At 52.1% G+C, this 26029-nt stretch overlaps 2 protein-coding genes and 1 long non-coding RNA gene across 9 annotated transcripts in view; 1 reads left to right on the forward strand and 2 right to left on the reverse strand.

The window, feature by feature from the left end:
- Window positions 1–14356, forward strand: part of DCAF4 (DDB1 and CUL4 associated factor 4) — a 23293-nt gene extending 8937 nt beyond the window's left edge. The window contains exons 5-15 of one of the 3 annotated variants that reach the window (XR_004899991.1): window positions 479–561; window positions 1792–1894; window positions 3781–3924; window positions 4972–5021; window positions 8963–9042; window positions 10278–10376; window positions 10508–10605; window positions 11431–11604; window positions 11957–12071; window positions 12794–13219; window positions 13340–14356. Coding sequence is in view for 2 of the 3 variants with exons in the window: in XM_036011803.1 (XP_035867696.1) it covers window positions 479–561; window positions 1792–1894; window positions 3781–3924; window positions 4972–5021; window positions 8963–9042; window positions 10278–10376; window positions 10508–10605; window positions 11431–11604; window positions 11957–12071; window positions 12794–12987 (1140 nt within the window). In the remaining variant the exon portion in view is untranslated. Of the gene's footprint in view, window positions 1–478; window positions 562–1791; window positions 1895–3780; window positions 3925–4971; window positions 5022–8962; window positions 9043–10277; window positions 10377–10507; window positions 10606–11430; window positions 11605–11956; window positions 12072–12793 lie in introns of all 3 variants that reach the window. The other 2 variants (XM_036011803.1, XM_036011807.1) reach the window with 2 other exon arrangements.
- LOC118497473 lies at window positions 355–7020 on the reverse strand. The gene is made up of 3 exons (XR_004899995.1): window positions 6958–7020; window positions 3028–3180; window positions 355–417 (listed from the first exon to the last, which is right to left on the reverse strand). It is a non-coding gene; the product is annotated as an uncharacterized LOC118497473 (long non-coding RNA).
- A 5931-nt stretch (window positions 14357–20287) lies between the features above and the next one.
- Window positions 20288–26029, reverse strand: part of ZFYVE1 (zinc finger FYVE-type containing 1) — a 45774-nt gene continuing 40032 nt past the window's right edge. For all 5 annotated transcript variants that reach the window (XM_028506012.2, XM_036011795.1, XM_036011786.1 and 2 more), the window contains 4 exons: window positions 24988–25158; window positions 24089–24269; window positions 23479–23592; window positions 20288–21950 (listed from right to left, as the gene is read on the reverse strand). In XM_028506012.2, coding sequence (XP_028361813.1) covers window positions 21718–21950; window positions 23479–23592; window positions 24089–24269; window positions 24988–25158 — 699 coding nt within the window. In that variant the 3' untranslated portion in view covers window positions 20288–21717. The remainder of the gene's footprint in view (window positions 21951–23478; window positions 23593–24088; window positions 24270–24987; window positions 25159–26029) is intronic.

Here is a 26029-nt window from a genome sequence, read left to right on the forward strand (position 1 = left end):
ATCTGGAAAAGCGGCATGATACTGTTTCGGTACCCGCATATTTTAATTGGAAAACCGGGGTATATGGTTTGGATATGAGGGTTTCTTGTATCCCTGCTGGGGATTAGACATCAGGACTTGTTGATGGTTGTGGGGGCAACAGAATGGAAAATCCGGGCCGTGGGGTCACCACAGGTCAAGTGGAAAGCACGCTGCGGACACGAGTATCCAGGGCCATTCCCGCACTCACTGGTTTGGTGGCATCTTCTCCGCAGGTGTAAACTGATTGGAGGGTTTGGACAGAGGCCTCGAGCAGACCTTCCAGCTCACACATTCTTTCTTGTGCTGCGCTTTTTCTCTTTCCAGGGAGAATGTCAGGTTTATATGCATGTGACTTCTGCCAATTTAGTACCTGTTTCTTCATTGCATCCTGTGGAACTAAAGATATTCTCTGTTATTTCACAACATAAAACTTCACCGAATCCCTTTTTCCCCCCAGAAAATTACCCGGATGGGATTCAATGCCTACTCCTTGCTACAAAAAAGCAAGCTGGGTTTTCTCAGTGTCCCCAGCTATTGCCGGTAAGTCAGTGCCTCGTTATGTTTTCTTCATGAGTATTCTTTTTCTGTTTTTTATTTCCATGGTCCGAGAACCCAGTTAGGAGGCCACATAGCTGCTTTGTGAGGAGTCGTCACAGTTGAGGGGCTGCAGCTCACCACCTGCCTCCTGCTGCTGAAACCAGCGCCGAGGGAGTCGGTGTCCCTCTGGAGCAAGGGCGCAACTCCTGCAGGAGGCCGTGGAGAGAGGACAGGGGGTCTAGGCAGAGAACTGGGGCAGAAGTTTCTCAGGGTGCTTTCTCTGTTACTCGTAAATTATGTTTAGTTTGGTAGTAGGCCTTGTAACTTCGATCCGGTGAGCTTTCTGCCTTCTTTTCTCCTTATCTAGCAAGTTGTCCCTAAAAATGGAACATTAAATAGATGTATGCATGCTAAACTTTATCTAAATACTTGTGATCCCTGATACAATTTTAACTAAAACCCTGTGAGCTATAGGTTGCTACTTCCCCCAGTTTCTAGAAGAGACTGAGGCTCAGAATGGAGAGATTTTTCTCAAGGTAAAGCTAGAAAGAGTGGGATCTGCCTGCCTCCCGATGCCTGAACTCCTAACCCCTGTGTCTGCAGCCCCCACTGTGTGGGCAGGTGAAGAAACCACATGAGTTTGGGTGCCTTGTAGGGACACAGGTCTCTCATCTCGGAGAAGGGCCACCTCCGTGTGGGCCAGCCATGCAGGAGGTAGGAGCCAGGGCAGGTGGGCACGTGCCTCTCCTTTGATTCCCCAAAGAGTTAAAGATCTGGTTGAAAAGGTTTGTTCTTCACCGTTAAACACGCTGTCTCTCGTGGAGAGGTGGTACGACGAGGTGCAGAGGGTAAGGGCAGCAGGAGGGGCAGCCGCGTGCCTGGGCCCTTCTCGTCCGCTGCGCGCCCTTCGACGTGCTTCCTGTCTCCGACGCCGCCTCTGCATCTCAAGGGAAGGAGTTGTACTGCATGATCCAAAAACAGATTCCTCTGCTTCTGACTTCCTTTGAGCCTGTAAATGGGCCACCTGTTTCTTTGCTTTAGTTTTGCTACGAGTTCTAAAATTAAATTTATTTGGGGGTCTTGCTCATTTCCATTGCTGAGAAATGATATGGAGAGGACCAACTAGGGGAGATGGTCTTCAGGGTATGGGGCGGGGCAGAACCCCTGGCCCTTCCCCCTGGCTATCTAGGTGTGGTGCCCACACCCTCCCTGCCCCTCTCTCTCCCCCTGCAGTTTAGCCCATGAGCTGCGAGTTAGCTGCATGCAGAGGAAGAAGGTTCAGATTCACAGCTCGGATCCCTCCGCTTTGGCAAGCGACCGATTTAACCTCATACTGGTGAGTGGGAGGGAGCCGTGTGTGGTATTGCTGCCGCCCCGACACTTCATGCCTTAGCATCGGCTCCCATCAGGCCTGGCTGTGTAGGTGCCAGTTGATAGGAGCAGGTCTGCTAGGTTTTTATATAGTTTTAACAAGCACCTTCTGGCTACCCATTAGCAGGTGCCAAGCTAGCAGGACAGGCCATGGTGACCATTGTCACCCTATTACAGCTCTGTCATTTGACATGAAAGCCAGGGCCCACCACGCATTGACTGAGAACCATCACAAAGTAACTTCCCCTTGGGAGCTTTATAAACACATCCAGAAGGTACACAGTGGACCGGGAGCTTGTAATCTTTCCCGTCCTGGGCAGGATTGGGTGGCCAGCCCTAGTGTCCACCAGTAGCAGCATCCTCAGCTCCAGTGTCCTCAGTAGCAGCAGCATGTTACACCCTTGCTTGCTGTTCCGGACCCGTGTAGCAGGGGCCTCTGGGCCTGACCCTGGATCTGCGCCTCCCACTTCACAATGCTGTTTGCAGGGAGCAGTCTTCTCTGCCGTAGGTTAGACCAGGCTGGAAGGCAGGGCCCACTACTTGAGTCCAGGGGCCAGGGAAGTGTTGGCAGAGGGTCCACTGGAAATGGGAGGAGCCAAACTGCTCAGCTAGACTGGGGCCCGAGGCCACAGTAGAGCTTGGCGTGTGCAGCAAGCCCTGCCCTTCCTAGAGGCCTGGGGAGAGCCAAGGAGAGTGAGGGACACAAAATAGCCTCGGCTTGATGGTCTGCTCACAGGACGGGGGCCCGAAACTGCAGAGCTGACCCTTGACATCTCGCCCCAGGAGGTCTCGGTAGCAGAGCCCTTCCTCGTAAGGGGTGTTAGTGGCCAGGACTCACATCTGTCCTGTGGCCTTCCCCCCCGCCCCCCGTGTGTTTGGGGATTCAGTTTGACCTGAATACTTTCTTGCAGTTGGTTCCCCTCAGGAGGCCCTTCCCTGGGGTTCTTCTGTAAACTGGGGTGGGGGTGTTGTTCTTCGGGTTTTCTGTAAACTGGGGCAGAGCTGCTTAGTGTACCCCGACCCCCCTCGGCGTCACTCATTGCCTCACACAAGCTGTGAGCTGGCCCCCGGGAGGCCTGCCCCATCCCGTAGCATTACCCTGATTGGCTGGTTGGTGTGGTCAGACGGCTGGGAAGGGTGGTTTGCCGCCAGGATCCATTTTTCAAATCTGACTCCAGTCACTGGTAATGATGCTTCAGGAACGTAACTTTTCTTCCCGGCACACTCACAAAGTGAGTGCAGTTCTACCAGCTAAATATAGATTAAAACACAGAAATATATGTAGTTTTTGCTCTGAAATAATTAACCACATTTGTAAATGAAAAAAAAAAAAACCTTAAAATAACCCATATCCCAATGCAGTCTTTTCTGTTGTAATTTTTTTCTCAGTGCAATGCCTTTTTTTTACGTGGTGCTAATCCTGGTGCCTGTGTAATAGGAATGCGATTTTTACGTTCCTTTTACCTCTTGATACTTTTAACTGTCCACGTTGCTGTGTGCTTTCACTGTGGCCACGTTCTCTGTCCCACATGTCTCATCTGAACAGTTCCTCTCCATGGACATCAGGACTCTTCCAGACACAGTTCTGAGCGGGGTGACCGTGTAGACATGTCCAACTTCCTAGCCACACCCCCTCAGTGCCATCCTCATCCCTGCTCCTGAACTGTGCGACCACACTCCTGTTAGCTTTGCCCGGCTGTGGCTACTCCAAGTAGGGGCAAGTTAGGTCACCTCCATGCTGCATGGAGGGGGACCTCTCACCTGGTGAAAATGCAGAGCACGGGGGCTGTCAGAGACAGGCAGGTGGTCCGAGGCCTGGGAGGTCACCCGCAGTCCACTTTCCCCTTCCAGGCAGATACCAACAGTGACCGGCTCTTCACAGTGAACGATGTCAAAGTCGGAGGCTCCAAGTATGGCATCATCAGCCTGCGTGGTCTGAAGACGCCCACACTAAGGGTGCACATGCACGAGAACCTGTACTTCACCAACCGGAAGGTACTCCGCCCTCCCCGTCAGCCTTCCAGCCCGCTGCGCCTTTGCACCCAGGGGCACTGTAGCAGTCAGCCAGGTTCAGGGCTGGGGGAGGGCTCTGTGAAGGAGCCAGCGCCCCGCTGCCTCATTTTCCCAAGGCAGGTGTGGGATTTTAGACCCTGGGGATCCACCGAGGCAGAAAGGGGCTGCGGAAGTGTCTCGTCTTGGAAGAGAAAGGAATTTAGATGTGGGAAGACTTGAAGCAGTGCTTCTTTCCCCTCAGGAGGATGGAGTCGATTTGAAGGAGCCCACACCAAGGACATCGTTCCTGGGAGGCGGGCTGAGGGAGCCCGGGTGGAGGGTCCTCCCTGTGCATCAGGACGACGTGTCAGTCACTCGGCCAGGCTGTGGCCGACCCTGAGGTCCACATAAATATGAGGAGCTTGATGTCTAAGGGGCAACTTTTTAAAAAAAAAAAGATTTTATTCATTTATATTTAGAAAGAGGGGAAGGTAGGGAGAAAGAGGGAGAGAAACATCAAACGGCTGCCTCTCACACTCCCCCAACCAGAGACCTGGCCCGAACCCAGGCATGTGCCCTGACCGGGCATCGAACCTTCGACCTTTAGGTTTGTGGGACGAAGCCCAACCCATTGAGCCACACCAGTCGGGTCCTCGGGGGCAACTTAGATAGATAGGGTTGAAAACGGTCTCTGGGTGAAGTGAGATACAGTATGCCTTCAGAGGCGGGTTTCCTCCCCGCCATTTGAAGAGAGGTGAGCCTCGCCCTGGAGGGTACACCGGATGTCTCACTGTGAGGGCCATGCTGGTAATGAGGGACTGAGGTCTGGAGGCTGCCCACTCCCTTTCCCTCTTTAAGGCCCTGTGTGCGGGGGCAGGAAGCTTCCCTGTTCTCAAGATGCTTGTTCCAGCCCCTTTTTAAGGAGCAAGACCTGAAGAAGTCACATGTCGATGCCCCGCAAGTGATTCCACAAGAAAGCATTTGTCTGATGCTCTCCGCAAGTTGGCAGTCAGACCAATCTTTCTGTCTTGCTGTGTGCTTCCTCTCCAGGTCAACTCTGTGTGCTGGGCCTCGCTGAACCACTTGGATTCTCACATTCTGTATCTTTTGGCCGACAAAGAGGTTTGGTGGGCAGGCCACGCCCTGACGCGGACGCGCACCTGTGGGTTTGTGAAGTGGCACCCTAGTGGTCAGGGGTCTGGGACGTTCTGCACATGCTCTCACCCTTTCAGAAGGAGCAGTGCACGTGGGTAGCAAACAGGGATTCCCATGCGGCCCTGGGAAGTAGTTGAGGTCGGGTGACTGAGGTCACTGTGCGCCATACACTGACCTGGAACTTGAGAGCTAGTGTTTTAGTGGAGGAATAAAGCAGAAAGGAGCAGTAAAATCTTGGTAAGGAACCCCAATCCTTCTGAAGGGGAGGTAGGAGTCAAGAGCGGCAGTGGTCCCGGGGTGGGGTGAGTTTCCTGGGGGAGACGGAGGGCAGACACGAGAGGAAGGGGGTTCCTTTGGCATGGGGCGTGGGTCTGCGGGCTGTGGCCCAGTTCCCTGCCAGAGATGGCCTCCTTCAGAGCACTCTTCGTTCTGCTCTCCGCCTTCCCAGGGAGCCAGCAGGGCGTTTCTGCTAGGAGCACAGCAGGGCAGTGTCAGGGTAGCGGGCCTTCCTCTGGGGTCCCCGGGTGCTTTGATGCACAGGACAGCTGTCTATCATGTACTTCAGGGAAGAGTATTGTTTGACGCAAAGCCACATGTCAGTGAGTCTTCTTCGTTCATTTCCACATTAAATGAGTTCTTTGAACTAGGACTGCTGGTACCACGCACCTGCGTCATGAGTTGCCGTGAGGCTGACAGCTGACATCTGTGAGTGCACTTTGCACAGAGCTTGGCACGTTACAGGTCCCTAGCAAATGATGGCTGAATCAGAACCTATTTTTTTTTTAAAGATTTTATTTATTTATTTTTTAGAGAGGGAAGGGAGGGAGAAAGAGAGAGAGAGAAACATCAATGTGTGGTTGCTGGGGGGTCATGGCCTGCAACCCAGGCATGTGCCCTGACTGGGAACCGAACCTGCGACACTTTGGTTCGCAGCCCAAGCTCAATCCACTGAGCTACGCCAGCCAGGGCAGAACCTATTTTTAAAACTTATTCCACAGCACGGTTTCAGAGGGGGTTAAAGCCTAAATTAGAGATCTTATTATAAAGTTTATGTGAGACAAAACTGTGTGTTTGGTTAAATCGAAAGTTTTATGTGACTTGCTTTTGGGGTCCTTTGGGGTGATGGGTTACCAGAGGACAGGAGAAACCAACCCTTGAAGGAGAGAAAACAACCTCACTCATTTTTAATTTTAAAATAGTATAGTATTTTTTTCTTTTTTTCTAATTGACTTTTTTAAGGGAGAGAGAAACATCTATTTGTTGTTCCACTTATTTATGCATTCATTGGTTGAGTCTTGTATGTGCCCTGACCGGGGATCAAACCCGCAGCCCTGGTGCATTGGGACAACACTCTAACCAACTGAGCTAGCCGGCCAGGGCCAAAACAGTATTTTTTTCATGTTTCTGAGGGCTGAGGAGAAGATGGAATCCGTATAACTGGGTTTGAAGAGTATAAAGAGTATTGTCTTTTGTAGCTTGATCAGCAGCTGGCCCTCTGGTGGTCACTTCAGGTAATCTTCAGGCTTTTGTGCACCCACCGCTTCTGAAAGAACATGGAACTTGCTCCCTATTGAGACCTGCATTCTGCATTTTCCCCCAAAGAGTGGTGGACGGTCAGACTGAGTTCTTCTCTACACTTCCTGGGCTCTTTGTTAACCTGTGGCCTGTTAGAGGACGAAATCTACAGTGCCGGCCCTCTAAGTGCCCACCGTTGGACTGTAACCCGGGTTTCAGCCACAGCACTTGAAAGTGCACCCGTGTACGGACTTTCTCCCCGTGTCCTGCCCTCCACACCAGCGGTGCTTCGCATGGGGCCCGCCACCCAAGGCAGCATGACACAGATTGTCGAGAATGTTGCCTGGTTGCCTTGCAGGTACTTACATTTTTGGATGAGGGGGGTGTGCGTTCATTCCACCAACGTCTGTTGAGCATATACAATCCCTGTGCAAAGTGCCGGAGATGGACAGCTCCATGAGTGACCAGTCTGGGCAGCTGGACATGAAAGCGATGCAGGGATTGGGGCAGCCTTTCTGGAGGTGGTCCCCACATGGGAAGGAGGGTCCAGAGTTCCATCAGAAGAAGGAGGCAAGGGAGAGTGTGGCACCCAGGGCAACAGTGTTTGGTGTCCGTGGTCTCTGACTAAGCAGGGCCTTGGGAGACGGAATCCGCAGGGACATGGGATGCCCATGGAAGATTGTGGTCTCGGAGTCATTTCTCACGCAGGCTGGCGAAGGCAAGACCTCACACAGAAGGCTGCTGCAGGATGAAGCGGGCACTGGAGAGAGAGGGAGTGATGAGCGGAGGTGGAGGAGAGATGCAAGGCTAAGAGGCTTGGGGTCATCTAGGCCACAGAGTGTCGGTGGCAGGGAAAAGTCCAAGGGTGGTATTCCCAAGGGAATGGAGGTGTGGGGACCAAGGAGTGCATAGTTAGAAATGTGCTGCATAGCCACGGGGCAGGACTGGAGAGTGTCCATCAGATTTAGAAACAAGGGCTCATTGGAGACCTTGGGGAGAAACCGGCTGGAAAGGTGTCATACCTGGATTTCAGTGGGCTGACTACTGAAAGAAAGGTAAGGAGTGCAGATAAACATAGGTTCCTATAGAGAGAAGTCTGGCTGTGAAGGGCACGGGAGAGCAACCACATCAGCCAGAAGACAGTGCAGTGCAAGAGTAGGCAAAGAATAGGAGACAATCCAAAAAGGAAACCCAAGTGACTATAATCAGATGAATCAGTACACACAATTGTAGTCAGGGAAGTGCAGATTGAAATAATGAGGTGTCACATTATATTCAGATAAGCACACGTTTTCAAAGTGCCAAGATGTGGCAGGTTTGGAGAATGGGGAACACTGCCGTGGAAGCGAATTGATGCAGCCACTTTAAGTTGAAGATACAGGACTCTCACGCCCCCACAGTTCCGCTCGAGGGGTGGACAGCAGAGCGGAGCTTCCAGACTGCAGGTCATGACCCGTCAGGGGCCAGCAAGTCAGTTTGTGAGCAGCATTTATAAAGTGAAATAGACTACAAAATACCAGTTTCATACTTAGGGCAAATATCTTATAAAACTCTTCTTTCAACTGTGTGTGTATATATAGCACATAGGAGTGTACAGTTAAACGCTGACCCTGGGCTTGAGAAGCACTGCCTTAGGAAAGCCTCCTGCGTGTGGGAGTGGGAGGCAGGAAGGCACTCATTGCAACAGCAGCTCGAAGAGAAAGGAAGAACCACCTGAGTGCCCAGCTGCGGAGACAGATTAATAAATCGCGTATTTATACTGAGGATGGTGTCGATGAAGGAAGTGGGGCCACGAGCACTGGCACAGACGGGTCTAGAAGGCAACGAAGACTAAAAACTTGTAGAAGATGCCCTTCGTGGTGCCATCTGTGTGTGTTTTTAGATCATGAGCCGCTCTTTACATTGCTCAGGGACAAACACGTCGTGGAAATATGACATGGCCTAGAACAGTGATTCTTTCTGGGTGAGGTAGAAGGGAGAATTGGGCTGGGGAGGGGTCAAAGAAGGTGTTTAACTGTATCTGTGACCTTTTTTTCTTTAAAAAAACCCTGAAACTATATGTGGAAAATGTAAACGTGTTAAGTCTGGCTTCATGGGAGTAATTTCTGTAATTTCTTTTTTTTTTAAGATTTTATTTATTTTTAGAGAGGGAAGGGAGGGAGAGAGAGAAACATCAATGTGCGGTTGCTGGGGGTCATGGCCTGCAACCCAGGCATGTGCCCTGACTGGGAATTGAACCTGCGACACTAGTTCGCAGCCCGAGCTCAATCCACTGAGCTATGCCATATTTCTGTAATTTCTGAAGGGTACTGGTGCCCACCCTCCTCCCAGAGGAGACCTTGTACCTGACTGTCCTTAACAGCGTTTCCAGGCTCTGCCTCATGGGGATTGCTGAGACGCCCGGCTGTGCCACCCTGCTCCCGGCATCACTGTTCGTCAGTAGTCATACAGGTACTGAGTCTTCTTTGTGAAATCGGGGTGCTCTGACAGGTCTCTGTCCTCCTCCTCCAAGAAGCTGGAGCCAACAGCCCCAGCATAAGCTCCTCGGCAAAGGCTTGGACACAAGGGGTGGGACCAGAGGCTCCGTGAACCCGTCAGAGCTCGCAGGGTGGGGGAAACCTGCAGAAGCATCTGGGGGGCGTCCTCCAGCCTGACCCATGGTTCGTACTGGAAGCATGTGCATCTCTACACATTTCCTCCTTTGGGTCATTTCAGGAGCCAGAACAGTTAAGAGTATGTGCAACCAGTACAAAAAATCAAAATATTTGTTGGAGATGCCTGTTACAGATCATGTCTGAAAGCGACCAGCCAGTGCTCTCTGGGATACTCACGTTCTCTCTGGCCGAAGGCAGTCCAGAACCCCCGGCTTCTTCCTGGCAGCACTCTGAATATTAGGTTTCCAGTCTTTCAGGGAATTCGGATCAATTAGATGAGGGTCAGGCCTCTACGAGTACAGGCTCCAGGCAGGCCTGGCACGAATCCCGGCGTGAACAGATTGCTTAACCTCTGTAGAGCCAAGATAATACCTCCCCCATCCGGTTACATGGAGGATTAAACAAGGTCACAGACGCTTAGCCCAGTGCCTGGCATTTCGTTGTACAGCTAGTTTATGAGGCAGATATTATCACCAATTTACAGATGAGGAAACTGAGGCAAAGAGAAGTTCCGAATTTGCCTTACAGAACTAATCCGTGGTGGTAGAAGTCAAGACAGCGGTTCCATTTGGGAAGGTAGTAATGGGGAAGGTACTGAAAAATTCTGTTTCTTAAATCTGGGTTGTGGCTCTACTTTGTGATAACTCATTTAACTGGGCACTTGTGATCTGTGCTCCCTACGTGTGTTTTATCAGTGAGTTTATTTAAAAAAAAGTTTTGCTTGAAGTTAAGCATCTGATAGCGTCACCTGGACTGAAGCCCTCTCACCTGTGACACCACACTGCCTCCCGGGTAGCCGTGAATATTTTAGTATTTCTCCTGGGATGTCAGTGAAGATTTATCTATTCACTCTCAGAATAACCACTTCAGAACCGGGGACCCCCGCCAAGTACCTCGGCTTTTTGCTACCACAAAGCCCAGAATGGAGCCAAGGTCTAGACCCCCAGCAAGCAGCTGTTCCTGGAGGTTCCCGGATCTGGTGGTCGCTGTCCCCAGAGGGCATCCATGCTTGACATTCGCTGCCTCTCTCAGCAGGGGACCGACCCGGCATGCTGTGCAGTTTCCGGATCCCCGGGGCCTGGTCCTGTGCGTGGTCCATGAACTCGCAGGCCAACAACTGCTTCAGTACAGGTGAGCCGTGGCCACCCCCCCAGGTCCTCAGAGGAATGGCTTTCTCAGACCTTCAACACCCCTGTCCAGCATTCCCTCTCCCCAGACTACAAGTGACATTTGTCTCTCCACCCCATCTCTGCCTCTGTCAGGCTTGTCCCGGTGGGTCCTGGTGACCAACGTGGTGACGGGACACCGGCAGTCATTTGGGACCAGCAGTGACGTTTTGGCCCAGCAGTTTGCTGCCATGGTAGGCTGGGTTGGGAATATGAAGTTCCCCAAGAGTGGCCATTTTGCTGGATTGAAATTGGATTTCCGTGTGGCCTCTGGTCCTCCTCCCCCTTTGACAGGGGAAACAAGGGCAGTGGAAAGGGTTAACGGGTTACTTGAGTGTGTCTGCACTAGGGAAAGGTGGCTGATGCAGACCGTCCTTGTCAAACTGGCTTTAAACGACTTCCTGTTTAAATGAGCTGTTAGCAATTCTCATGTAGTGCTTGGACAGGCCAATAGGACAGTTTTGTTAATGTAGAAATTAAGTTCCAGTTCATAGCACCAAATAGTTTCATACTCAGCTTTCAAGTTACACATTTGATAAACCTAAAAATCAAAATTCTCGTCATCAATACAAGTCAAAGGCTTGTCCCACAGAAAATGCCATCTGTCTTTAAACCAGCGGTGGGAGTGTGCCGACCTGTTTCCAGCAGTCAGCACCAAGTTCATCGATTCGGGTTTCTTCAGCCATCTTCCCTCCCTGTTTGGGACCCCCTGCCTTACCTGGACCTCTGACCTCTGCTACTCCACACTCCTCACCCCAGCTTCTCAGAGCAGATGGTGCTGGTGGAGGCCAACACCATCACCTGGGCTCCAGAGTGAGGCCTGAGGGGCCAGTGCAGCCTGTGGGGAGGGCCCTGGGGACACACGGGGTCCAGTTCTTTTTCCCCTTCTTAAGGAACCCCCCCAACTCCACTGAGGCTCAAACTCTGACCCAGGAGGGCTGAGATGGGTGGGGGGTGTTCTGGAGGGCACGCCCCTCCCACCTTTAGAGGGAGGTGCCAAGCTGTCCCTCTTCCCATAGACTCCTTTGCTGTTTAATGGCTGTCGCTCTGGGGAGATCTTTGCCATCGATATGCGTTGTCGAAACGAGGGCAAGAACTGGAAGACCACCCGCCTGTTCCACCACTCAGCAGTGACGTCTGTGCAGATCCTCCAAGAAGAGAAATGCCTGATGGCATCTGACATGGCTGGAACGGTAGGGCAGCACTGCCTTTCTCCAGCCACCAGAGCCGGTGGCCCAGTGGTCTGTCAGGTGGAGGGACTCTGTGCCAGACAGCAGGATGGAAGGGCAGCTAGAGCACAGGCGGGTTGTGAGCTGTGCAGGGCAGCTGCTCTGTTGCCCACTCAGAGCCCAGTCTGGTTTAGACAGCCCCGAAGCTGGTTCTGGTGCTTTTGATGGACTCAGGGCCTCAGGCATTTGAGGCGTAGCTTTTCCTAACCTGAAGAGGCCCTTGGAGACCACCTCGCCCTCCCTGGCCTCTGTGCCCGAGGTTCCCCAGTGTGCCTGCTGGACCCTCCTTAATGGCCCCTTGTGCTTCTGCCTACAGATCAAGCTGTGGGACCTGAGGACCACTAAGTGTGTAAAGCAGTACGAAGGTCACGTGAACGAGTACGCCCTCCTGCCCCTGCACGTGCACGAAGAAGAAGGAATCGTGGTGGCAGGTACTGAGGCAGGGAAGACTCTGGTCATCAAATTCTATCCCTGGGGCCCCCAGCATCTTCAGCAACAGAGGGAGAAATTACTCTAAAACAGCAGGGTAAAGGGTTCCGAGCTATCGGGGTTGGGGAGACTGGAGGGGACACGGAGTTGGACGTTAGTAGGCAGCAGTTTAAAGATTTTATATTTGGAGAGAAGGAAGGGAGGGAGAAAGAAAGGGAGAGAAACTTCGATGTGTGAGAAAAACATCAATCAGTTGCCTCTCACACACTCCCCACTCGAGACCTGGCTCACAGCCCAGGCATAAGCCTTGGCTGGGAATCGAACCAGCAATCCTTCGGTTCACTCAGTCCACTGAGCCACACCAGCCAGGGCAGTAAGCAGCAGTTTAAACATCCACATCAGTGGACAAACATCATTTTGGTAACAGGCTAGGTAGGTGCAATAAAACACGGCAGCTTGGGAGACTTGGTTGTAGGGTTTACATCTATTCACCAGGTCAGCTTTCAGTGTGACCTTATCCCATGGGGCAACTTCCGTGGAAAAGCTTGGGTTCCCTGTCCCTTGTACTTGCATTTCCACCAGAGCATGCCGAGAAAAGAAATCAAGGTCACTGTAAAGGAACTGAAGGCTGGTCCCCTAACACCACCCCTGTGGATCCACGTCCACGCGCACACAAGTTCTCTGCATCGCGCACTAACCTGCCACGTTCTTCCCTCCCTCGCAGTGGGCCAGGACTGCTACACGAGAATCTGGAGCCTCCACGACGCCCAGCTGCTCAGAACCATACCCTCGCCACACCCCACCTCCAGGGCCAACATTCCCAGTGTGGCCTTCTCTTCTCGGCTCGGGGGCCCCCGGGGGGCGCCGGGGCTGCTCATGGCCGTCCAGCAGGACCTCTACTGTTTCTCCTACAGCTGATTCTGCAGGGCACAGCCTGGAGGACTGTGGACTTGACTTAAGGGAGTAAAAAGTAGCCTTACTTCTGCCATAATTGCTGCTTCCAGTGAAGGCATTTTAAATGGATGCTCTGTGTGCACAGACCCCATCCATCCAGCTGCTAGGGAGGAAGAAGGTGCTATGTGCTATGTGGAGACACTTTACTAAACTTAAGTTGTGGGCTCAGAGAGCTCGAAAGTCCTTTTCATAAAAGGTACCTGTTTCCTTTTGTTGAATTCCTTAGACTAATCCCTTCCCCCACTTTTATTTTTTTAAGCCTTTTCTAAGGGCTGGAGGTTGGCAATAACTAAATTAAAGCTTTTTTCACCAAAAGCCCTTTCAAGAAGCCGAGCGATGAGGCCGAGTGAGACTGTCAGAGTGCGTACAGAGGCATCATCTGCACGCACAAAAGCCGCTGGAGAGATGAGGAACAGAGGAGCCGTCTGAGTTCCTAGAGCAAGATCCAAGGCTGGAGTTGGGAATCATCAAACGAGCCTTCTCATACTCTCAGGAGACCTTTGGGATCCTTCCATTATCACTCACAGGCATTGGACAGAAGGATGGATCTTTTCAGATGCTAGAGGTTTTAAGCAGGCTTGCCTTTTGTTGAGGCACCTTCCAAAATGTTAGGTAGAGCATCTCCTGTTTCCCTCACAGTGACTTGAATGTCAGATTCAAGGGCCCCATCTCAAAGAAAATTGGCTTTGACTTTTTACAGTGTTAAGAGAAGCAGTTTGTCAGATGTTTGTACCAAGTGTTAAAGAGTTGTCTCTCTACCAGACAATAAACCGAAAGAATTGTGGGATGGTACATTGATTTTAATGATGCAGGAGATCACGATGCTTGGCTGCTGCAGGAACAGACCCGCTGCCGTAATGTCAGCTTCAATCTTGGGTGAGGAAAATAAAAAGGGTAGACACTGGGGCTGGCCTTAGTGGCTTTGCCGGGGAGCTTCCCCTTGCCCCTGCAGGCCCACCTGTGTGCCCTCTTCACCTGCTGTGTGTGTCCCCCAAGGCAACCTCTGGACTGCCTCTGTGGCTCTCCAGCCCCCGTGGGTTCGGGCGGAGCAGAGGTGGGATTGTTAGTCCCCGGCTCACCTCCTGCTGGGCTGTGGGGGCTGTGGCGGAGTTCCTCCACCTAAGGCCGAAGCTTCCGGTGGAACACTGCTCTCTCTGGGTTTCGGTAACTTCTCTCCATGTGTCCCTGCAGACGTACAGCTGTAATTGCTCCTCACTGCTGCTAGCCCAGAATGCTTCACCAGTTAAACTCTCTTCAGTTCCTCCCTTAAGCGTGATGTCTGTTTCCTGCCAGAACTCAAACTAATAATTTAATGTACAGAGAAGCAAATTAAGGGAAAAAAAAGATTGGTTATCTGATAAATGAGCTACATGTTATAATATTTTTAGTGCCTCATATTTTATAAAGGACTTTCCCCTGTCTTACCTGATTTGATCCTCACAACAACCCACACAAGAGACAGGGCAGTAGTAGTAACACACAGGTTAGCATCATTTTCCAGGCAGAGAACCCTGGGCACAGGTATCGAATGACTTGCCTCCGATCACAGACCTTGTTAAGTGCAGAGCTGGGACTTGGAACTGGAAGACTTGAGGTCACGTCTATTTTCACACTCCTCCAGTCACTGACAATAGCTGTGTGTTACACCAGCGCTGTGGAGAAACCGGGAAGTGGCCTGGTGCAAGTGTAAACAGGCAATGCTAACGTTGCATGACACACAATCACTGGGTAAATGAGTTTTTCTGGCACCAATGGGTAAGAAGCTTGCTAATTCTTATGTGTGGAATCATTTAGATTTGTTCCTGTATCTCGGCAACCCTGTCATACTGACCTGTACATCAGTCCCAGGAAATACCTACACATTTGAAGGGTCCAGGTGGCCACTCACTGCAGTCTCTTGGGTTAACCTGGTGACATGCCCCTGCCCGAGAGCACAAGCAAGCATAGTGCCAGACCATGACCCTAACATCCACCCATATGCTCGTCCCCTCAAGATCTAAGTTATTAACAGTACACAAGTTCGTTCATTATAGCACCTACAATTTAAAATTGCTGAGCTTTCTCCACAGTTCCTGTGCCAATTCATCGGCACCGAAAACCCTCAGTTGGACACACTGTCCAACTTTGCTCTCTCCCAAAACAGTGTAGACATCCTGACCACTCGAGGCTACCGGGTAAATTCTGACAAGTATGGCCCTATCCCTATATAACTTTTTCATTCATTTATTTTTAGAGAAAGGGAGAAAGAGGAAGAGAAACATCAATGTGTGGTTGCCTTTTACACGTCCCTACTGGGGACCTGGCCCGCAACCCAGGCATGTCCCCTGACTGGGAATCAAACCAGCGACCCCTTCGCAGTCTGGCGGTCCAACCTATCGAGCCACACCAGCCAAGTCTCAAAACTCCTAAGTTCAATTTAGCAATTTGTTCTTGATCTCTGGTTAGCAGTCACTACTCCTAACATTTGGTCTAGGTTGTATGAAAAGTGGTTAGACTTAGCCGAGAAGTTGGTAAGCATTTTGGTCCGATTGCTTGTTAACAGTGTCCCAAAGATTAGTACGCTGCACAGTCTTGAAGCATTTTCACTTGTGGGTCTACTAGGGCACTTTGCCCTGTTCCCTGGTGACTGGGAAAGGAGCAGGCAATGGTGGCGGCAGCACTGGGCTATGATAAATCCTCTGTTACCTGGCCTGGTGTTGGCGTGCTCCTACCCTTCTCTAAATGGAGATGGAGGACAACAGCACATTGGTTACTAAAAACGCCCCCAGACGAACAAACACCTGCCTCATGTGCCGTCTTGCTGTGTAACCTCCCTAGAGTTCGGCCGGCCCAGCACACCCTGGAGGGTACTCGGGATCCTCAGTGTGCCTGGAAGTGCCCTGAGACCACGTTAGCCCTACTGCCTGGTCAGCCCTACATCCCCGTCCTGGTCTGTCCATCAAACCATCACCTCCAAAAATAACTGCAGGCTAAACTCAGTTGCTTCCTCCATTTCCTCACTTGTATGTGTTGGTGAAGCCCCCTGGACCACTCCTGTACACCTGCTTCTCTGGGCCGTTCACTGCCTGGCCACTGCCGGACCTTCTGGTGAGGCCCCTGCCTTCCACAGCTTCCTGGGCCTCGGACTAGAACATGTGGCCTTTGAGATGTGATCGCACAAGCCTCATCCTGCAGCCCAATTGCCACCTCCCAGCTGGGGCTCTCAGGACACAGACGTTTCAAGGTCCTCCCTCCTCTGGTGTCTGCTCAGACCTCCCCCTACTCCCCCTCCTCTGAAGAGTCCAACTACGAAGTCTCAGCTTCACAGGCCCCTCCAGGAACCTGAGTCTCCCCAGTGCTTGCCACACCTAGACGCTCAGCATGTTGAATAAACAACCGTGTCAGGATTATTCCCTTCATTTCTTACAGCCCTATAAAGTGGGTGATGGTCATTCTAATGTACTGAAGAAAAAAATGGAAGCAATTTGCCCAAGGCCTTCTGCTAAGAAGTGGCAGAGCCAGCAAGTCCAAGAATCGCTTGAAGGCCCGTTGTGTTGGAGGAGACGGGATTTTTACTTTGACTCTGGAGGTTTAAGATCTGCTCAGCTTCGGTTCAACATAGTTTCCCCCTCTCTTCCTCCTAAAACCAGCCACCCATCTCCCACAGATGACTTCCAGCCTGGTCACCCTGCCTTTGCCCACACTGCCCCGCTTGCCTTCTCGGCATTAGTTGGATGAAAACAACTATGCCAGGGCACAGAGGACATCCTCCGCGGAGGCCACAGCTGAGGAAAGGCACAAAGGTGCCAGTGCCGCCAAGAGCCCCGCCCAGGGCAGCCAGATCCGTGGTGCCGCGGTTCCCCGGGAGCCCCTTTGGGCTGAGTGTCTAATGGACATCGACGGTCTCGTCTCGGGATGGAGCCGGAGCCCTGGAGAGAGACTCAGGCCGTCGAAACCATGGTGGTAGATGAAACCGCTCAGTATTAGCTTCGCATATTGGTGGCCTCCACCAAAAGTCTCACAAAAGGCAGAAGAACATACCACTTTCTGCAAATGGCAGTCAGAGATGGCCCTGGTCATATGAGCATACCCCTAATTTCAGGTTCTCTCACCCCAGAAGCCCCTCTACCCCATGGGCTCATAAACCTGTGCGTTTCCTAGGCACAAAAATAGCACTGGCTCTAACTCAACATAGAGCTCATGTTTTGTATGGCCAGGGTCCCCAACCCCAGGCCATGGACCGTTAGGAACCGGGTCACACAGTAAGAGGTGGGCAGCGGGTGAACAAGCAAAGCTTCATCTGTGTTTGCAGCCGCTCCCCATCACTCGCATTACCACCTGAGCTCCGCCTCCCGTCAGATCAGCGGTGGATAGGAGTCGAACACTACTGTGACCTGCGCATGCGAGGGATCCAGGGTGCACTCTCCTTGTGAGAATCTAACACCTGATCCTTACGAGGCAGAGCAGAGGTGGTGATGCTGGCACTGGGGAGCGGATGCAAATACCGATTATCAGTGGCAGACAGGTTTGACTGCAAAGAGACCATAACAAATCAGTTGCTTGCAGACTCTCATCAAAACCCTATCAGTGAGTGGCGAGTGACAATTAAGCTGCATCTGGTGGCAGGCTATAAAGCCACCCCCACCCCTGCCCACTGCCACCAGTCCAGTCCATGGAAAAACTGCCATAAAACCAGTTCCTGGCACCAATGAGGTTGGGGACCGCTGTTCAGTAACTGAAACTAACTCCATTAGCAATAAAGTTAATGGGCTGCTGTTATAGGTTCGATTTTCTTCCCAATCAGTGGTAGTGCTGAAATTTAAAATGCAAATATGGTTGCAAAATTACCATTAACAGTTAGAAGCTTAACTCCAATGTTACAAGCTAGACAAACTTGCCTCATCTCTAAACCAGCTTCCCTGTTGTTTTTAGTAAAAGTACAACTGTCACTTACCATGAAAACCTCTGAGGACAATGGAAAAATGGTCATATATAAAGCTAAGACCTTCCTGATATGATAGTAGCAGGTACCTTGATTTGTTAAAACTCTCCTTTTCAGCAAAAGATACCGACCATATCTTATCTGGAAATGCAGAGTAATGCACAACCCGAGGGTGGGGGGGGGGGGTGGTGGAGAAAATACCAGAAACTCTACATTTCAGTACCAAAGGCAGTTGGTGTGGGAGTGGCAAAGGACAGAGGCATCACTCTGGAGTCTTTCAGTCTGACTCCTTAAACCCCAGCTTTGGTTCTCATTTGCCAGTCGACCAGGGGCTTCTGAGCCTCTCTGAGCCAGCGTCTGGCTATAAAACACGGCACTACTACCAGCCTTCCAGTGGGGTGGTGGGAACCACTTACTATGTAGCCCTCCTAGCCCAGTGCCTGCCATATAACAGAAATCCTAAATATTCTTTTACCTTTCCGATCCCCAGACAAGTGAAACCAGCAGAGTTAAACCCAAGAGACGTGTGAGGATCCCACTGGGCCCCATTATTTAGGAGACTACTTAGTTCTCAGCCCCCAGTTCTCAGATATGCTCAACAACCATCTCCTCCACCTGTGTATGAGCAAGTCTTTTAAACCAGAAAGAAGTTATTAGGACATGCTCCAACTGGGTAGCTGAGTTGGTTAGAGTATCATCCCAACACACCAAGGCTGTGGGTTTGATCCCTGGTCAGGGCACATGCAAGAATCAATCAATGAATGAATAAGTGGAACAACAAACTGATGTTTCTCTCTCTAAAATTAATGAAAAAACCACCCTGGCTGGCGTAGCTCAGTGGATTGAGCACGGGCTGTGAACCAAAGGGTTGCAGGTTCGATTCCCTGTCAGGGCACATGCCTGGGTTGTGGGCCAGGTCCCCAGTGGGGGGCACGCAAGAGGCAACCAACATTGATGTTTCTTTCTCCCTCCCTTCCCATCTCTAAAAATAAGTAAAATCTAAAAATAAAAAAATGAAATCAATGAAAAACCTTTATGCAGCATCTCCCTAAAAGTAGGGGCGGGCATAATCTGTGCTGTTAGATGTCAGGATGGTGGGTACTCCTGGTGGGAGAGGGACCAGGAGTTCCTGCGGTACAGTTGTTTCTTCTTCTGGGTGCTGGTTGAGTATAGGTTCAGTTTCAGAACTTTAATCAAGCTGACGTGTATGCATGGCAGTTCCATGGGTAAGCCTTTGTTTTCATCCTGTATTTAGCTGATTTTCACCTGCTATTTAGTTCAGGCCCGAGGTGGACAGGTAGAGCAAGAAGAGAGAACCTCTTGTTACTGACACTGGGCTCCCTCCCTTTCCTGTTGGTCTGACTAGAGTAAGGAAAGAAGTTCACAATACTGTTCCGCATCATCCCTGCAGCCAGGCACACTCACACGCTGGGGGTGCCCCTGAACAGCCACAGGATGAACGGCCTGGTCTAAAACGAGACACCCCACATACATTGCCCCTCCCCCAACCCTCCCCACTCTGCTCTGCTTACCCAAGAAGGAGAGAAGATAAAAACAAAAGGGACCAGGAACAGGAAAGGAAAGGGAAGGGACAAAGACCAGAGTCTCAATAGCAGCAAGAACGAAGACACAGTGGAGGACAGACACAGGAACTGAACACACAAAGCAGGGCAGGGGACTGACACAAAATGGTAGAAACTTCTCCCAGGGTCTCCATCGGTCCCTAGGAACAGCCTCTTCTACTGTGAGAGAGGACTCCCCAGGGACTGGGACCCCACAGCTACCAGAGTGAAACCCTGACAGCACAAGTTGTCAAGCAGCTGCTGCGGCTGCACCACGCAGCACCCAACACAGGCTGCCCTCCTGGGACCAGGCCGGCAGGGCTCGGCCTGTGCCTCGGCCCTGAACACCCCTCCCCCCCACCCCCCCACCGGGTCTCACAGCCTCCGTGGAAAGCTCAGCCAGTGCAGGAAAACAGCGTGGTCGGTGAGCACGTGTGGAGCGCTCTAGCCACGAGAAGGGGCTCTCTGGTCATCAGTTTGAACACACTCTTAAGGAACATCCGCAAGGTTCCTGGTCCAGGTCAGCAGACTGAGCTGGGGGAAAGGAGCCTGCTGGCATGAGGCCGAAACCCCCGTGATGATGGTTTTGTGGTCTCTGGCTGTGCTTTTGAACTTCTTGTCAGAGCAATAACCTGAGGAGCTGACGGGTAAAACGTGACCACCACCCTAGAGGCGCGCCTCACTCGGTTTCTGCTCTGAAAGCCACCAGCTACTCCCCTTCACCTAGAGGGAGGGAGCAAGACTCACGAATGGAGCGAAAGGAGAGTCAGCACATCACGCGTTCAGCAGGAGGATTCCTTTATAACGGCGGATTTGATGACACACAGTACTGGAGGAGGGCCTCGGTCGGGGTCGGGCCGCAGGGGAAGGGGCAGGTCTGAGGACCAACACATCCCGGGTCCACGTCACACGGACACCCGCGCAGGGCGTGACGGCCAAGGACCTCCCTGAAGCTCCCCCACCCACCCACCATCAGTTCCGTCAAGAACTGTGTCGCCATTTGATTCTTCGTTTTTGGCCACTGAAGATAAAATCCACCACAACGACAGGATTTCAGCACAAGAGTCTCTTTCCAGTCACGACAGATGTGGATGTCCCAGCTCTTAATGAGAAACAAAAGTCCATTTGACTTCCTCTTGCAAGGACCAGAGAGAATTTTTTTCTTAGTGATCTGTTGTAATATTTATATATACTAAAAAAAAAAACCCCAAAAAACAAAAAACAACTAACAGTCCATTCTGTGCTCTGTTTCCCTGGAAGATTTCTCATGATCGCCCCTCCAATAAGCTAGAGGGGTCACGTGTCTGGGAACAAAGGATTAAGACACTTCAAAATGAGCAATAAAAATCCTAGTGCAACACTCAGAAGCAGATGATGGGCCTGAGCAGGTCGGGTCGGAGGGGAGGGAAGCAGGTGCTCTGTTCAGGAGCAGGGCGGACCTTTGGGCAAGCCGGGTGGGAGCGGACAGAAGCAGCAGCAAGCAGGGGGAGGCCCGCTTCCTCCCAGGCTCTCCCCAGGTACGAGCGTGTCACACGGCCCGCACTGGCACTCCTGGGGGCTGAGGACCCTATCCCTCGCCCTCCACCCACTCCGGTGACCTGCACGCTAAGCTGAGTCATCTCTGAAGCAGGGCTGGGGCCCACCCTGGAGGGCCAGGGCAGACCCTTTTCAGGCGATTCCAAGCAAGCACCTGGGCAACTCACTTGCTCAGGCAACCAGGAGGCGTGAAGGGAAAAGGCAAGGAAAGGAGAGGCCTCGAAGGCTCAGGAGAGAAGAGAAGAGGACCAGCAACACAGCGGCTTTGTACCTGGCTCTGTTTTACGGGGAAGACCTGCTGTCACTGTTGCCTGACCCCTGTGCTGGGGACGACTGCAGTGAGTCTCTGCAGCCAGCAACAGCCTGAACATACTCCATGTCTTTTCATATGTCTATGTGGGTATATATTTTTTATTATTTTTAACTGAAATAAATGCAACAGATTTTATAAGCTGCTCGGGCCCCAGCCCTGAAGGGTTGATGCCTCCGGGCCTGCCGCCAGGCGCACCCCAGCCTGCCGTCTGCCCTGCCCCACGCCACGGGAAAGGCCCCAGGATGAGCAGAGGGGCTACACACCACAACGGGTGACCGGGAGGAGGGCCTACCTCAGCGAGACTTCTGTTTCTAACCCTGAGAACCTAAGGAGTTGTGAAGGACTTGGAGAGGGAGCTAGGGTTAAAGGTCACCCGGCTTTTTATTGCAGTTGAAGCAGACTCGGACAGGATGGTCCCAGCCTCGGGAAGGGACGGCCCGGCGGTCATGGGAGCACTCGTCACAGAAGCCCTGTCCGCAGGCCCGGCAGTGGTGCTTGGAGAGCTTGATGCTGAACTCCTTCCGGCAGTTGTGGCAGTGCAGGATCTCGTGGTCGGGCACCCAGTACGCCGGCCTGGCTGCATCCTTGACCAGACCTGTGGAAGGGAGGGAAGCATGATGGGCGGGACACATGGCACCCAACACCCCGAGTCCCGCTGTGCAGGCAGGCACCCTTGGACCCTCCGCTTGCTCGCAATCCAACCTCGCCCAGAACCACCTACAGACATTTGCAACAGACAGATGCCTGCTCTCCCCCGTGCCACCCAGGCCACAATCTTCAGGGCTGGGACGCAGACACTGAAATCTGCATGCCTGTCAAGCTCTCCAGGTGACCCAAAGGTGCAACTGCATTGAGAACCACTGGAGTAACGACAAGAAGTTGGACTGTGGAGTCAGGACATGTCTTCGTCCAAACCCCAGTTCCATCGAGCACCAGCCAATCAGCAGCCGCACAGGGTTACAGAGGTTCTCCTGGGTGCCTCAGCCTGCTCATCTTCCACAGCCCACCTTCAAGAGCTGTTATGGGGATCATAAGAAATAACGTGTCTAACGCACCAGCCTGGGACCCGACAGCAGGGGAGCCCTTGGTGAGCACGGCTGGCAGGCGCTCTGCGCCGAGGGCAGACCCGGCTCGCCCAGGCACCTGTGAGTGCAGCTGTAACCTGCGCTTCGAGCCTGGGCAAATCCATCTCTTCCTGCACCCTGGAGTCAAAGCTCATTTTGTGAGCCACAGTAATTAAATCTGCACCAATTCTGATTACCACCTGTCCAGGAGTCTTTGGTCTATTCTCTACTACAAAGGGTCGACTTACCCCCGACCCCGAAAACCCTGCCTAAGCCCTCCACGCACTGGTGGGTTTGTCTTTCCATCTTGCTTACAAGTGCCCCTCACAACCAAAGGCGAGTGGCTAACTTGAATCTAAGTGAGTGACAGCTTGGCTGGTGTGGCAGATTAAAGATAGCCACACATTTGCTGACACTCCTGCCCCCTCTCCCAAACCCGGGCCGGCTCTGTGCCTACAGAAGACTACAGTAGTGCCGGTTTCTGGGCCCGGGCCTTAGCAGAGACTGGCAGCTTCTACTTGTCTCTTGGAGTATCAGCTCTTAGAGCTCTGAGCCACCAGGTAAAGAAGTCCAGCTACACTGAAGAAACCGCACAAAGGGCCTGGAGAATACATGGAGAGAGAGGGAGGGTCTGCCGAGCTCAGCGTTCCAGGCATCCCTAACCAAGGCCCAGCATGTAAGTTGGGGTGGCTGGGACCCTCAAGGCCAGTCCCGCTGCCGTACTGGAACATCAGGTGGTAACTACCACTGGAAGCAGAAGAATTACCTTCCAGACTTAAAGTTGTGAGACATGGTAACATGGTGGTTGTTTGAAGCCTTAATGTTTTCAGACAGTTTGTTATGCAGCAACCAGTGGTATGAGAGAATGGCCTCCAGAAATAAACACGAAACCACTAAGGCATTCTGCAGAAGTAAGCGAGTGTCAATCAGTTTTCAGTCAACTGCCTGCTGTCCAGCTCAACCTAGCTCTGCCAGCCTTTGATAAAACGACAACCCGGGACACCCTGAAGCCTTTCATCCCACGGACACTGCACTCAGGAGACGCGCTGCCAGGCCCACCTAGCGGTATGTCGATGGCTGTCACCACGGCTCCCAGAGTGTTCTGCACAGCCTCGCCCACCTTCCGGGCAATCAGCGTCCCACCTTCCTCATCCGCCTGTGCCTCAGTAACATCTGCAGACGACGATAAAGGAAAAGCCATCAGCTCTTAGTCACGTCCCAGATGGAAAACTCAGAGGGCAACAGCAGAGCACTCCTGGATTCTTCTGCCAGGGTACCACTGAGCTGTCCTGCAGTGGTCACAAGTCTGGGCTATGGGTCATGTCAGGTCAGCCCAGATCCTAAAACTGGGTGACATCTGTTGGTCCTTTACCTCAGCCTTCCTTTAAAGGAAACCAGAAAGGTTTCAGGAGCATGACCTCGAACCTTCTCTAAGAAGAAAAGTCCGTCTAAGCCCTGTGTGGTAACCACAGGATAGGAGTGACCCCTCTACCAAGGACTAGCACCCCCAGGACTCAGAATGACTAGGCAAGACCAAGGGAGCAAATGCTCTCAGAGGAGTGATGCAGTTAGGGGCAGGGTTGGGCGTTCGGCAGTCCAGTTCCCAACACCCAGTGCCCAGGACAGAGGGTCCCCGCCCCACCCTCGCAGCACCCGGGCCCCACGTTACCTAACTGGACATTCCTGGCTTCGTAGCAGTTGTCGCAGACCCGCACGGGCACGGGGCCCCAGCCCCGCTCGGGCACGGGCCGGGTTTTGGATGAGCAGCCGTCACAGAAGCCCTCCCCGCAGGCCCGGCAGTGGTGCTTGGTGTCGTTATCTTTAAAGGACGCAGCACACTTGCTGCAGCTCTGTTCCAAGCCCAAAACAAACAGAGGCAGGTAGAATTTGTGTCTGCTCCGCTGAGAACGTTACCGAAACCCACGGGGGGACCACGGGCCCATCCTGAATGGTCCTCATGCAGGGACCCTAAAACCTCCAGCCACGTGGAATGCCCCCACTGAGGCACAGCTGTGACGATCATTTTCTCCCAAGAAGTGCCTGGAAAGGCTCTCAAATCATTTGGCTGAGTCACAGGGTTCTCAGAGGAGCTAACTGTAGCCAGAAGGAAAATGAGACTTTGTTTTCTAATGGCTTCTCCGAAGAGCCTCTGGGAAGCTGGTGAGGAACAAGAGTTCCTGGTCACACAGTATTTGGGCCAAACCTGGGTGCTCCTTTGCTGTGGGTGCTGTAGAGGCTTATGAATCGAGCCAAGGATGACCCTAAATGATCTCTAAAGGTCCCTTTCCTCCAGATTCTGTATCTGTGGCCTTACACATCTGATCAATAATGATTAGCAAGAAAACTAAAATCTACCACAAAGAAAATACTTGCAGAATAACACAAAGGGAAATCAGCCGGCAAAGAGGACACGGGTTGCCTCCAAGTAACCCCTTTTCCAATACTCTGGGAGCTACCCTGACAGGGCGGGAAACCCCACGCCTCCCCCACAGAGCAAGCTCAGGACAGGGTGGCTCGGCCGAGCAAAATGGACTGAGCCGGGGATGCGGCACGTCCCGCCACACGTACCAGGATCTGGGAGTTGGGCCTCCAGTAGGCCGGGGCTATCTGGTCTGTCAGCCAGGATGTCACAGCCTTGGTGGGCCCCAGGCTGAGCTCCGACACTGACTGGGCCATGAAGTTCACCCCGTCCAAGAGGCGCTGGGCGGCATTGTTGTTGTCCTTCAGAAATCCATCCGTCTGAAATGAGAATGCAGGCTCCCATCATGCTCTGAGTGCAGGGAGTCAAAGGGAAAAGGGACAGGGGTCTCGGGTGAGTTGTACACTCGTCACGGCCAACTCAGAACCACAAACCCCTGGCAAAGAAAAATGGGGACAGACCAGGAATCCCTCTGGCTTCTAGGCAACACCACACCAATGAGTGTGGTGACTTATTCTCTTCAAGGTGACCACAAGGCCTGGTGCACAACTGTTCAATTCAGAACTTACTTTGCCCATAAGCAAGCTAAACGAGGTCTGTCCAGAAGGTATCCAGCCATGTAATATGAAAAATAGAGACATTTATTGAAGAAGATACAAGATACAAGAAACACTGTACACAGGATAATGATACCTCAGTCCCCTTCAAAGCAGGAACCCTGGGACCTCACATAGTTCTCCCAATCACCATCAGCTGCCCTGTCATAATTTTCCTGAATCTTGACGGTCTGAAATCTCATCACTTTCAAAGGTGATTTTAGTTTTGGGAAAAGCCAGAAGTCGCAGGGTGAGTCACCTGGGTGATCTGATGTTTTGCCAAGAAACTCTGCACGAGACGTGATGCATGAATGGGCATGTCGTCATGATAAAGCTGCCCATCATCAGTTGCCCATAGCTGCAGGCTTCTAAATCATCTGAACAGTTTCCATGGATGAATGTTCAGGCTTAACACAAAATCTGACGTAGATTCATTGCTGTACTTGCTCATTTTGAATGTGACAGCCCTACAGTACACATGCTCACTCAACAGCATCTACCACCCCACTGACTAGTACAGTGAAGTCGTCATTGTTCATGCACATACATTCCAGTCCACACCCCTTGGCTGCCAGGTTACATGGATGTCGCACAA

Source organism: Phyllostomus discolor, chromosome 1 (genome assembly GCF_004126475.2).
Source record: "Phyllostomus discolor isolate MPI-MPIP mPhyDis1 chromosome 1, mPhyDis1.pri.v3, whole genome shotgun sequence".
Taxonomy (NCBI): Eukaryota; Metazoa; Chordata; class Mammalia; order Chiroptera; family Phyllostomidae; genus Phyllostomus; species Phyllostomus discolor.